This window comes from Lissotriton vulgaris, chromosome 9, assembly GCF_964263255.1.
Source record: "Lissotriton vulgaris chromosome 9, aLisVul1.2, whole genome shotgun sequence".
NCBI classification, from domain to species: domain Eukaryota; kingdom Metazoa; phylum Chordata; class Amphibia; order Caudata; family Salamandridae; genus Lissotriton; species Lissotriton vulgaris.
This window is the reverse complement of record NC_141697.1, coordinates 653736642-653751014: the sequence shown is the minus strand read 5'-3', so window position 1 is coordinate 653751014 and position 14373 is coordinate 653736642. Positions and strand designations below refer to the sequence as shown.

The 14373-nt window shown below is 44.4% G+C and overlaps 1 protein-coding gene across 2 annotated transcripts in view; it reads left to right on the top strand.

The window, feature by feature from the left end:
* The window catches only part of BAD (BCL2 associated agonist of cell death), a 32622-nt gene extending 18722 nt beyond the window's left edge, over positions 1-13900 (top strand). For both annotated transcript variants that reach the window (XM_086938358.1, XM_086938357.1), the window contains exons 3-4: positions 2177-2352; positions 10991-13900. In XM_086938358.1, the coding sequence (XP_086794484.1) occupies positions 2177-2352; positions 10991-11122 (308 nt within the window). In that variant the 3' untranslated portion in view covers positions 11123-13900. The remainder of the gene's footprint in view (positions 1-2176; positions 2353-10990) is intronic.
* Positions 13901-14373: the final 473 nt, after the last annotated feature.

The window sequence follows — 14373 nt, the reverse complement described above, 5'->3', positions numbered from 1 at the left end:
AGTATTAACGTGGTAATAGCCCCTACAGACATGGGCCTATTTACCATGAGTCATTTTAAGATTAATGTTTTACCCCATGGTTAACGCAACGGGATAAACGGATGCTTTGGCACAGACATGATAGACCTTCAGTCACTTAAAAGAAACATCTCTGGCTGTTACGATTTATATTTGCTATAATACTACACATACATAAGAGACCAGCAATAAAAGTGGAGTATGCACGTGCACATCCTCTGTAGATTTAAGGCTACAGCGCCGAGAGGCTATTATAATGACAGTGCATTCTATACACACCTCTAGAACATAATGTACTACAACATGACATAACATATATTTCATTTAGAAGTTCACAGAGCATATAATGCAATATCTATCTATCTATCTATCTATCTATCTATCTATCTATCTATCTATCTATCTATCTACATCGGTCTGATTTTTCCATTCAGTGCAGTCAAACACCAGCTCCAAGGTACTAGCTTTCATGCAGGCAATTTGGAACATAAGAGCTCGGTATCTCAATTGATCATAATAATCTCCCCTCAGTTTTCACTCAGGATCCCCTAACGTCCAGCCGCATATTTCTCTGTCCCTCCATCACCCTTCACGGAGGAGGCCGGCCCTATTTCCTTCCATTATTCTTCTCATGGAATTCTGCATCCTACATGCCTGCTTATAACAAGCATTTGCAATGCAATAGGTCTCGCATTCCTGAATGTGTGAGCTATTGGTGTTGCATTATTATTAGCAATGCCAATAGCTCAAACTTTAATAATGCGAGACCTATTGCATTGCAAATGCTTGTTGGGGATGTCCCAGTTTTCATTAAACCCAGTTATTTCTCAGCATTTACCGATGTACTGTATTCTCAATTTGGTTTGAGCTCAACTAGGGTAAGGGAATGAATTGAAGAAGCTGTACACTTTTACTATTAAATGTTTTCCTGCACAAGGACAAGGCTGTTGCTGAAAGGTGTGGCTCAAATTTGAGTGCCTGACAATACTGGTTTTGTTCATGAGCTACAGAGAATTTCACCGCTCACACTATGTACTGGAAGGTTACTTTTTTAGGGCACGCAAGTCAGAAAAGACCACTTATCAGTTTGAATATTATTTTCTAAGCAAAGGGATCTGGTCTCTAGTATGGTCATTGGTAAATGGAAGACTCAAAAAGATGACATCTGCCACCAACTACAAAAAAAATGCAGCATGTGTTGTGATGGGTGAAGCAACTTTTTAATGAGTGGAAACAGCACGTTTTTAAATATGGTGCAACCTATCTGTGTAACGTAGACTAGGCCTGGGCGAAATCTTAATTACACTGACCTAATAGACATCATTTTCCATAACCTAATGTATGCAGAATTACGGAGATTACGCCACTTTGCGTAATTTTGGTGAGAAATTTTAACATATGTGCCGTTAGGGTAATTTTAGAACGCTTTGGCATTTCAGGTAGAATGTGATCATTAGTATTATGGACTCAAGCTGCAGGTCCTTCAATGTGGGTAGTCAACAAACGATTCAGGTAGATGTTTCTTTATCAGAGCAGATCTGGTGATTTTTTTAAGGCAAAACTGCTAATTCACAAGCAAGCAGTGGTGTTTTGAATTCAAGCGACTGGAAATCAAATGAAAATTACATTTCTTAGTTACATTTGTACCGCTTAAGGTAATTTTGCAAGTGCGAGATACATTTTGCGTAATTTCTCATAACTGCTGTAATTACATGCAACTACATGTTTCCGTAATTTCGCGCTCACCCATAATATAGTCTGCCCATGTGCTGCGATGCCCAGCTGGCAACAGACCCTGTCTTCGCTTCATTAGCCAACACACCTACTTCTAATTCCCCAGGTTTTGGTATGGTGAACAGAATCAATACAACATAAAGCCCACGTCTTTTGATTGGGCAGTATCTCTTGATTTCTTAATTCAGCTTATGTAATAACAGACCTATTCAATCTCCTGAAATGGATAAAATAAAAAAAATTGATGCAGCCTGAAATAGATACATTGCATCTAACCTACCAGGTTCCACACTTCTCGTTTAATATGCTAGCAAGTAATTTCCTAAAACTAAGGACCTTCTTGCGAATGCCTGTCCAAAAAAGACTCCACGTAGTGTTTACTGTCTTCTTAGCATTCTGACATTCTCTTTTCTTCTTTCCACAGCTGAAACAGTGAATTCGAGGGTGCGCTTGTCCTCTGAACCCTCTGATGCAGAGACACCAGATGAGTCTGGGGGTATTCGGGGACGATCCCAATCTGCACCGCCTAATCTGTGGAAGGCTATGCGCTACGGGCGTGAGCTGCGTAGGATGAGCGACGAGTTTGACATGACCATCAAGGTGAATAGAAATGTTATGTTGTTGTGTGTTTTTTTTTTTTTAATTTTTTTTTTTAAATGTTATTGTTATTAATTTAATTCATTTTATCCTTGTATATCTCGGGAGCTTGACTATCTTTTCCTCTCTTGCCCTTGTCCTTGCATTAGTATTTTCATACGCATGGAGGTGATGTTGGTATGTTTGTGGGCTTCCTCGTGTTTTGAATCAACACTGCCCTTTTACGGGAAGCTGCTATCCCTTTCTATGCATTACTATACCTCTTGTTGGACACGTGCAGTGTTGTTCTCTAAAGTGTTTTAGACGAGGACTGTGTGAACCGTGTCTGTTTATTAGTTAGGATATCATTTGAAGACGGTGCCTAGCTTTGTAAAATTATTTGTATGGTATTTGCTGGGGCTGTTTGGTGAATGGTGAATTGCCATTTTTCTAATTAAATATTTCTTTCACTTCTGAAATACCCACCATAAGAAATCATAGGAGAAACAACTTACTAAAAGCTTGAAAAGTGTGGTTCCTTTTAAGCTCAAGCACACTTGACAGCGCATGCATCGTTGTGAGACATATTGTGGGCTTACTATTCAGGGGCTTTCAGTCTCTTGTCACGTGGATCGGACGTGACTCCGGCGAGTACAGCTTTTGCTTTCAACTGAACACTACCTCTTTAATACGATTGGATGCAAGTTTAGACGTGCCGGGTTGGAATTAACACCAGCATTTCTATTACACCAACTGGCGCATCCAAACACAGATATTCCTTCAGACTTGACAAAAGTACAAATACCCGCCTGTTTAGACACACCGGGTTGGAATTAACACCGGTGTCTCGACTACACCGCCTTGCTCACACCAGCGTAGCCCTGAAGAGTCGGAGGTTAATTGACACCCTGACGAAACACGTGTCGGCTGGTTGTTCTATGCTGAGTGATTTACAGCACAAAGAAAATTAAAAGAAATATGGAACTCCTCAATTGTAATTAATGGAACTTTTTCTATGGACTTACACTTAAAGAATTTTTTCTATATCTACTATTGTACGAGTGCCCGAGACTTGGTTGTACATTAGTTGGCTTCCTGGCTCTCATTTGCTTGATTCTTATTCAATGGGTTGCCTTGCTCCTCCAGAGAATTTCCAATTTACTTGTGTCCTTCCACTGATCACTTTTTAGGTCTCACCCCTAGAGTTGCGGTGCCCAGCGCGAGACATTAGTACCTAAAAATGGGGTTTAGGAGACTGCCCTAGGAATGGCACACGCACAAGCGTGTGCTTTTCCTTTTGTGGCACGTTATTGGCCTTTTGCGTGCGTGTATTTTACAAACCCGGCACGCAATAGGCCAAAGGCGGGCGCATTGCTCCATCCATGGCCTATTGGTGTCTATTACGTGCACCAAAGGCAATGTGGTTTCAATCATCGTGCCCAGACACAGGCACAATAATTGAAAAACACATTTTTCACTGTGGCGAGCGCATCCTCCCCCGCTAATCTTTCCAGTATTGTGCGCTGGATTCTTTGAGCGCGTGAAGGGAGGCGGCTGCCTGCGCAGTCGCTGAGGGATAAGTGATGCCCAGGGATTAGGCCGCGGTTACCGCTCGCTGAGTCATTCACCTCTCTCCGCTGCCTGATGCGAACAGCGCTCACTGCAATCACTGGGTTGGTCCGCTCTCAAGCCAGTCTTGATAAACAGGTGTGCTTGCTTATTATCACTCTTGAGATAGTATAACTAAAGTATTGTCAAGAACTACAGTGTATTCAGACATCCCTCGCCTCCTGCTGAGCGGACGGCGTTAGTCGCCTCTCAGGGTGTTTTTAAGAGAGGTGAAGGGCGCACTGGTGTTTTCTGGGGCATTGCTGCTGGTCCTGCAACCGCCCCCAGTGTTTATATCTGGAGCTGGTCGGTGCACACCCCTGTATGCCTCTATTTCAGGATGTGTACTGTCCCTTCCTGTACACGCTGAAGCTCAGGGTGGCTCTCTGAGGTGCCAAGAGCAGAGGGCACCAGCAAAGCAAACAAGCAAATGTGGCCCCATTCCAGGGGCACAGGGCTGCAAGTAATGCCTTGCCATAGTGGGAGCAGCAAAAATCCTTCTATGGGCCCACTCCTTATATAGGTTATAGTGCAACAGTGCTTCTTGCAGTCCAGGGCACCGGAGTGGTATTTTGGACCCTGTCAGAGCCGCTTCTCTGTGTCATGTCTCCATTGTGTCCCTTTTGCCCAGGCGGCGGAAGAAAGCCACCTACATTGAACGAGACATTGCTCATTCAGGAAAGGGGTAGACTCATCCACTTGGCCATTTCCTAGTCTGTATATTGACCCTTTGGAGTGTAACTCTGCCATTTATGCATTTATATATGGCAGCTGCGAGGTAACCCTCATAATAATCAGATACTGCCGTCTAGGGTGCAGTGTTTTTCTTTTTGGTGACCTTGCCCTTTTACCCCAGTCAACGCATTTGATGCAATCTGATGTCCTCTTGTTTGAATAGGCTAATGACCCTGTGAAAAAGGTAACACTTGTTATTACTTGTTGTACAAATGTGCAAACTAATTTTCCCTCGGATGTAGTCACACTTTTCCAATTTCAAAAGTGAGATGATTTATTTTCTCCTCTTAATATTTAGGCCCAGCGAGCATGTGATGCCCTGTGTACCCTGATACAAATAGTGCGCCGCATTTTCCGTTGCACATGCCGCACACAAGTGCACGTGCATTTGCCCTTTTGTGTATTTGTTATTTCAAGAAACCGCCCACTGCCTTCCAAACTTGGCCTGCGCTTCTTTGAGTGGCTCGCCGGCTCAGGACAGGAACCCTTGAACCCGCACCTACAGATTTCACATTTTCAATAGCGCCTCTTTCCCAGCGGCAAGAGTGAGTGCGCTTTACAACACACACTGTTCTCCTTACACAGTTTGGGCCACGTGGAGTGAGATTCAGGGTTTGACTGATAGTGAGACTCTGTGTTTGAATGATAGTGAGACTCTGTGTTTGAATGATAGTGAGACTCGGTCTTTGAGTGATAGTGAGATCCAGCGTTTGAGTGATAGTGAGATCCACAGTTTGAGTGATAGTGAGATCCAGTGTTTGAGTGATAGTGAGATCCAGTGTTTGAGGGCTAGTGAGATCCAGTGTTTGAGGGCTAGTGAGATCCAGTGTTTGAGTGATAGTGAGACTCCGTGTTTGAGTGATAGTGAGACTCCGTGTTTGAGTGATAGTGAGATCCAGTGTTTGAGTGATAGTGAGATCCAGTGTTTGAGTGATAGTGAGATCCAGTGTTTGAGTGATAGTGAGATCCAGTGTTTGAGTGATAGTGAGATCCAGTGTTCCCTCTGTGATGTGCTCACCCTTGTTTGCTTCCTACCACTTTCCTCCATGATGTGCTCACCCATGTGTGCTTCCTCCCCACTTCCTTCCGTCATGTGCTCACCCTGTGTGCTTCCTCCCCACTTCCCTCCATGATGTGCTCACCCATGTGTACTCCTCCCCACTTCCCTCTGTGATGTGCTCACCCTGTGTGCTTCCTCCCACTTTCCACCGTCATGTGCTCATCCATATGTGCTTCCTCCCCACTTCCCTCTGTCATGTTCTCACCCTCTGTGCTTCCTCCCCACTTCCCTCCGGGATGTGCTCATCCTTGTTTGCTTCCTCCCCACTGTCCCTCCTCACCCTTCAACCTGCACCTCCAAGTCCAACGCCCCTCTCTAGCATCTCCTCTCCTGTACCAGGGCACAGTTTTACACCTCACATCCTCTCCTCTCTTCCCAATAGCTTCAATTCCCTCAAAAATGGATTTGCTTCAAGTACATAAAAGGCATTGTCATTTACAATGCCAATATCTCAAACTCTAGTAAATGCGAGACCTATTGCACTGCAAATGCTTGTTTCTTGAGCACTCCACAAGAGTGCATGTGTTTTTCAGTTCCCGCCCTAGAGTGCTTCCAGCCCACCCCGAACACTACTCCGCTCCCAGTTTAGCTTTCCCCGCCCGTTTCCTGTACAGTATGGTTGAAAACAATTTTCAAAACCTATAGGTCTCAAAGGTGAGACCTATTGACATTGCCACTGCTTGTTTACAATATAGTTCCCCCTACTATCTGTTCTGCCCTTTGAGAAAACATTTCCCCCATCACAGCCCACTACGTTTTGCCCCATTCTGAGATAATCAAAAGAACTGATTCATCAATGTAACAATCTCGGCGCTGAAAGTATTTGTAATGTTAAAAAAGCCTACACTCAACATAGCTATTTTCCCCTTTCTTTTTAGCGTTCAGAAATGAGTACCATGGTAACAAGCATTCTGAAAGCCACTCTTCACAATACCCCCGGTTCCCACCCTTCAGATAACTAACTCAACTACAGAACCTCATACACATAGCACAATTTACATTTCCACCCTCTTTATAACTTCCATACTGAGCCTGGGGTGGGGGGTTGATTGACAGGGAGGCACAGACATACCAACCCACCTGCACAGATGCAGAACAACATAGGTTCACTCTACACCGCACATCATGGCAACCCTACTCACAGAGCCAGTACAGACACTGTCACACTCACTGCCCATACAGATACCAACCACTGTATGGGGGCGACACACCTTAGAGGATAATGTATACAGTACACACGTTCCTATACAGATGCGCAATCCTTTCACATAACAAAACCTACAACTCAGTTAGAGCGGACTTCGTTGTCCATACCCTCCTCCATCACTGGCACACACCTACCACCACAACTCGAGGAGTCACTCCATTCCCAATCAGTTAAGGTCACAACACAGGCAACTCACTTTCACAGAGGAAGGTCGTCCGTACATGGATGGAGACCATACCACATATATCACACCTAAAATAGCTTAATCAATAGAGGGTTCCTACACAGCATACAGAAACTGAGTAGGCGGTACTTTAGTGCTTACCAGGAATTCAAAGACAAACCAGTTAGTACGTACCCTACAAAATCGGCAGCAAGACCAATGGGGCTCTGAAAATATCTAGAACAAGCATTTACAATGCAATAGGTCTCGCATTGACGTGAGTTTGAGCTATTGACATTGCAAATAAGAATGCCTTTTTTTTAAAAACATAAATAAAAGGCATTGTTGTTTACAATCTCAATAGCTTAGACGTGTGTCAATGCGAGGCCTATTGCATTGCAAATGCTTGTTTTCATTGGAGTCTAAATGAGCATCTTAATCTGTAGCTGCACAATTATTCTGAGCCTTACCCAATAGAAATGTATAATGATTACCAAGCCTAACTCGCATATTCGTACACAAATTTCTAAATTTTGCATTTCCTGGACATATAGCCATCTCCTGCCTAGATGTACTGCATTCCCACAAGCTACATGGTGGCACATATAATTGTATTCTAGCTCACTATTCGTTTATCATCAAAAAGGGATAATTTGTGACTTTTTTTAACCATCAGATCATGACGGAAGTGCCAATAAAATATTTAACAGATATAGTCCGTTCAGTTTGTTCTAAATAAAAACACTTCGCACAAACCCACCAATGCAGGGCTTCTTACCTATATAATATAATATATTCCACATTTGTAAAGCGCACAATCACCCGTAAGGGTCTCTAGGCGCTGGGGGCCGTCGGGAAGATTAAGCAAGCTATTGCCCAGAGTCACATGGTGCTGGGCTCACCAAAGATCCCATTCCAATCCATTTTTGCTGGCTCTGTACAATCCATCACACCTGGAAGTGCATAGTTCTTTACTAAACAACAACTATTGTTATTGATCAAATTATTAACTGGAGCCGACGGGCCTCTCAAAGAGGTCTAGTTCTCCCATTTTTGAGGAATGGCAAAGGAGAGATGTGTTGACAGCTGCTTCAGGCCCTCATTGCTCCCTTTCACCAAAAAGAAACCTTCTTCGCCAGGGTAACCTAAAGGCCACCTCAGGAATCGGGGAAAAAGTTATTCGCTTGTACCAGCTACATCAAAAGCAACAGTAATGCTACCATTCGTTTAACCTCACACGAGCCACATTGAGTAGCAGGAACGAAACCTTCTACTCCCTATCACTACTTGCAGCCACAACATCAATACCCCCAAGATTGTCGCTGTCTCCAAGTCGCAGCACCACATGCACTTAGAAAGCTCCACTGGCAACACAGCACTGTCACAAAAAGCAACAATGACAATACCAAGAAACGCCGTCACTATGTGCCAGCTGATGCAGTGCCACTTCCTCATCACCATAAGTAGGAGTGCCACCCTAAACACTGACACTGCAACCAGTTATAACACCCTCACTGCCAGCCCGAGTCATCAAAACAACTGCCACCAGCAACAAAACTATGCTTATTTGCCACCGCCAGTGATCCTAATAAATCCCGGAGCACCTGCAGCAGCACAGTCTGAGCAACGCCCTCCAGCCTCCCCCAAGCAACCGTGCCACTACTGTCAATATCACCACTACCTCCAAGACCATTCCAAAAGCATGGGGGTCACGCAAGTGGAGGCCGGGGGTTGGTTCTATGTTTGCCGCCCCGTTCTCAGACCAGCAGAGCACCTCTTACCTCCTGCACTGGCCGCCCAATAGAGAATCAGCAGCAGCGTTCCAGGAGCTGCCATATCCGAGAGCAGGGAATGCTGTATTGGAGGTTCCGCTCTCCCCGCTTATTACGCTTCCTTCTTCTCGCTTTGTTCGCTGAGCGCTCGAGGTATGGGCTGGGCACACACACTGTGCGGCGGACCTTTCACCGCTCCCAGTGCTACCCTACCCTCCCACCCCCGCCTGACGTCATTCACCCGCCATATTCCCCCACCCTCAAAGGTTCAAGAGAAGCACCCTATGCACCCATTGAAGTCAACCCTCCCTGTAACTGAGGCACCAGAAGTCTAAAATCCTAGGTCTGAGGCTGAGCCATGTGCATCAATACGTCGCATTAGCTGCCACATACTTCCTTCCCCCTTAGTTTCCATTTTGTGTCGCAGCTTTGTTTTACCGCTGTGTGCGCCTGAGCCATGTGCATCAATACGTCGCATTAGCTGCCACATATTTCCTTCCCCCTTAGTTTCCATTTTGTGTCGCAGCTTTGTTTTACCGCTGTGTGCGCCTGATCCTAACGTGGACGCACGTAGACATCCTACATAGGGAATTCGGACCCTACTATTTTACCATCCGCAGATGGTTCCAACACACCAACATACCAGAAGAATCTGTACTGCTCGCTCGGGGAACTCTTCAAGAAGCAGGGACAAAGCTGCGTAATTGCTCTGCAGCTAAACAAGTGCCGTTTGGCGGCAGTACAGCCAATGGCAAGGTTAGGCCGTGAAACCGAAACCACGGTTGTAGCGCAGGAGACGCCGCTGCCGTGCGCATGCACGTTGGCTGTCCCTGTGCAAGCTGTGATGAGAAGACACGCCGAGCCGAGGTAGTGGATGTGTGTGTGTAAGCGCCGGGGGGTTCTGTATGTATGTGTGTGTGTGTGTGTGTGTGTGTGTGCGCACGGCGGGGGGGCGGGTTTAGGGGGGTTCTCTATGTGTGTGTGAGTGTGTGTATGTGCGGTGGCGGGGGAGTCTGTATGTGTGTGTGCGTGCGTGTGTTTCTGCTTCCAAGGAGCCATTGGGGGACAGGAAGCGCGCGTGACCTGATCCGTTTACGCGCGCGTGCACATCACTTGTCTCCTGTCTCCCTTCACTCCTTGGAAGCAGAAATGATTACAATAGAGTCTCGCAACGACGATCGCTTCGCGATCGATTCGCAGTGCGAGACCTAAAAAGCAGGGTCAGCATCTGGCACATATACCAGAAAATCAATGTATATCATGCAGATGCGGGCAACAACAAAGGATACATGCACCACAACATGTATCATGTGCAGTGCCTGGTTACGACTTCACAACCATTCTCCTTGGTACATATCTTGAGTGACTGTTCCAAAACCTGTGCAAACTTCTTTATCCACTTACAGTGATTTAGACCTCAAAAAGTGATAAATATTGCAGCACCTGCTGGGAACTTACTTTTTCTGTTCAGCATCAAATACCCTCGACAAGGATTGCCATTTTTAGTAGGGAAAATGCTGGCCATTTGTTCATATGTAAGATTAAGGAGGGGCCAAGAGCTGCTATTTGAATAAGATTTTTGCACAAAATCCTCGATACAATTTTTTAAGAGGGCATTTTGGCCCAGATTGTTTAAAAATCACATGGGAATACTTTAAACAGCTCGGAGGTACATTGAAGTAATTTCCTCTTGTATTTGCTATTTTACATTTTTTTCAAAGCTGGCAAATGCTGTGCTTTTGCTAATTTTCACAGTATATTTACGGGCTGTGACATAAAAATACCCTCCATATCTGTAAAGTACTAACCTGCTTCATCCGTACCCTCCACCTGTGAGCTGGAGACATATTTTTTCTTATTTGAAGAAATGGATGTAGTAAGGTTGGGTGTACTTATTTGACTTAATGTTTGAGGAGAGCACCTGTGTGCCAGATCTATTCACCCTGTTTAACTTGGAACATCATACATTCGTTGTTAGGGTATTTGTAAAGCTTTTACAGACAGAGTTTGTAATTGGGGGTATTACCTGTGCAAACTGTTTGTTAGTTCCTAAGCTAGGCCCTGTCCCTACCTAACCTCCCATTGCCATTCTCTCACTTTGTTATTTTTCTCCCTAGGGTTTCCCTCGACCGAAGAGCGCTGGATATGCTGACGAAATGAAGAAAGGGGGTGGCTGGACCGCATTCTTCCGTGAGATATTTGGGCATAACCGACGAAAAGAGGAACCCGTGAAACCTAAGAAATTCTGATTCTGGGAGGAAGCCACTTTGTTCCTTTTGTCACAGGAAATTTACTGGCAAGTGTTAAGGACCCAGAAACACAACAGAATAACAATCTGACATTGTGGGTTGATGGACACCTGTCGTAGATTAGGAAGGGTGAATCCACAGATCTTGTGCCTTGTCCTCAATCAGCAGATCTTCGTTCTAGAATACCTTCACAATGAATATTGTCTCTGCTCCCCCAGGTCATTGCTTGTGAGGTGACATGAGGGTTAGAGGAGTGCTTTAGTACTGCGGACTCCTGAAATGCTGGACATTGGTGGTTTTACAAAAGTGCTATACCCCTATATCACACTGAACGATTCTACTAGCCTTGTGTAAAGGTTGCTGCTCCAAAGATCAAAGCGCTGGAAAGGGCTTCTTTTATAACACTTGCTGGAGTAACATTCGCAGCCTCTCCGCATTTTGAGATTAAGTAACTGCTCCTTCAATCATGGCTGGTGGACTTGTTGCTAAAGTAACAGAGTATATATGGAAGAACCAAGTACTTCTCCTAAAGAGGATGTTTGGGAGCATGGATTAGATTTAATAGTGCCTTGTGAAGGGTGAGCCAAGGACTGCTCTCACAATGAAGTTCGTTCAGTGTTCTGCTGAATTAGGACCCTGGGTTTGAAATGCCAAATGCTGCTCCTGAGGAATTGCCCACTGTTCACGGTGCTAAAGTAACAAACTCTGTGGGAAAGGAAAAGCGCACCTTTCGCTCGTGTGGTGCCGGCTGGCACACAGGTGAAAAAGAAACTGCAATTCATAAAAGCCGAGGGTTCTCACCTGACTAAGGACAGAGCTGAAGTTGAGGATATTGCCATAAAGGATGGAAGCAGACCTGCTGGAGAAAAAAAAAGTTTACGCACAGCATTGTTTTTATTGATATGATCGGTATTTAAAGAATTTTAATTGGGGTGGGGGCAATCTGCTTTTATCTTCAATTGACTTAAACCCGCATTTTACATAGCCACCCTGATGGTACAGCTGTCTGTGCTTTGCAATCACCCATTAAAATGTCTGCATCTTTTAAGTCATACAGAGCACAGCAATTGGTTAACACACTTGCTTTTTACACTCTCTCCTTATTGTGACCGTGTTTCATGTCAGTAGAGCTGAATGTTCATAACTGCAGTTTCAGAGCTCCAAAAAGCTGGGCTGCAGCAGTGTACACCAACAGACACTTTGAAACTGTGGTTGTGGTTACCATTGTACACTTAGCTATAATCCTACTCCAGCCCACTAGAGTCAGACATTCAGATTTTGGGTTGCTTAACTGAGGTGCTTACACACCTATTGATAGAATCCAGGTTTCATTCTGGTAATCTGACAAAAGGTGCCTATTTTAGGGAATCTCATTGAGAGTTATGAAGGTTGAATAGCTATTCATGCGTAGGGGGGTGGGGGGTAGGGGTTCCAGAAAATCTTCAAAGTTGCCAATTAAGCCCCAGGAAGAGCTCACCCTACTTCCTTTCACCACTGCAATAAAGGTAAAATAGAATTATGATAACACATGGTTCTTTTCATTATATTTTTCTGCGCTGAGGCAGTTAGCGGGGTGGACCTAGGCAGCACGAAGGAGGGGGGTGGGGGGGGGGGACTGGGAGTGGTGGCACTCTGTCAGTGTGCATAAATGTTTGGCCAGGCTGTCTTGGGCCAGCCAAACAGTTATGCACACTTTGTATGTTCTCCACCCAGGCTGTATTACAGCTTGGGTGGAAAATATTCCCAGACTTCCATTCCTTGTCTAGGCGCTGAACCACGGTGCTCAGACCAATCACAGCGTTGTGATTGGCTTAGGGAAGCCTGGGTGCTTCCTGTTTGTACAGAAGCCAGGAAGAGAATGGAGAGGACAGAGTAAAGGCGGCAGCCGGCAAGTTTTGTGTGTTTTGTTTTTAAACCAGCCCCTACCCCATTTTCCCACTCCCTGCCCCACTACGACTTCCCTGGAGCAGCAGCCACTGTTAAGCCCACCTGTTTTGTGAGTCTACTTCAGTCTTGTCATTTCACTTTCACCCCAAAATACCAGGCCTTCTCTCGTGTGGATCCTGTGTTTTCACTCTTTTGGATCCTGTGCTTTCCTGATAGTCGCAGTGCTCAGAAGTATAGTGTATGTCAAAATATGTCCAAGTGGACATTGACAGATCAGGAGTGAATGTGCTTTGGAGACCAGGAACATTTGATATCCTGTTTTTTTTAGAATATGCAGCTCATGGTGTCATTCTAAAATAAACCTAGTGGAAATACAGTTGCTTTTAGTTCTACTCTTTCTGAGAGCATTATGTTAAAAAAATGGCAACAGGAAGACTGATTGTTACATGCTGCCAACTCTGTTCAACTTTGAGAAGTATGATGTAGAAATTGAGGCTCTGATGGATTTGCAATCAGGATGATTGTCAATGCACTCTGTCAAGTTGTTTGTGAAGAGAAAACACTAACCATTTCATTCGTGAGGCAAATAACTAAGGTTTCTGCCTTTATTTACTCCTCAAAGTTAACTCACGGAATAAGAGGAGTTTTCTGGATTCCTAGAAGAACTGGACTGCCACAGGAAGCTCCCACGAAATGGCAGGCACCTACGGTCACATGCTATGACTAGCTGTTTACATCAAATGTGTCTTAAAGGTTAATGGGTGTAATGTGTGGGGTGATGCATTTTCAGAATTCTATTTTGATGTGCAGCTTGTGAAGCAAAACCCGATAAGTTGTATAAATTGGTATTGGAGGTTCTGAAGGAGATGGGTTTAACAATAAAATTGGAAACATTTTCAAAGTGTACTTTATTTATTGTACACATTAACAGAAGCAGATATCAAACTGAAAAAAGAATCATCGGAGTCAGTGTTAACGAGCGCAGATGATCAGGATCAATTAAGATTTAATCCATATCTAATGGAATGTTATTTCAAGTTCAACAATCAGTTTTTCTGGGGGAAAATGACATTTATGAGGTGACTGTACAAGAAATGGAAAACTTGTGAGGATAATTTTCAGAAATTGAAGAAAGCCAGGAGCCTATTAGTAGTTGATCATGATATAAGGAGTCTCTTTTGCTGGCACATAAGAGAATGAAATGTTTGGAGCTATTCTAGCACAATGAAAGGCAGTGTGCAGTATTGGTTTCTCATGCATTAAGGGCTTTAAAGTTGTGTGAAATATCCAGATTAAGTAGGAGGCATTTGCATGCATCTGAAGTTTGATTCTCTTTGTAGTTTGAATCATTTAAACATTACTCA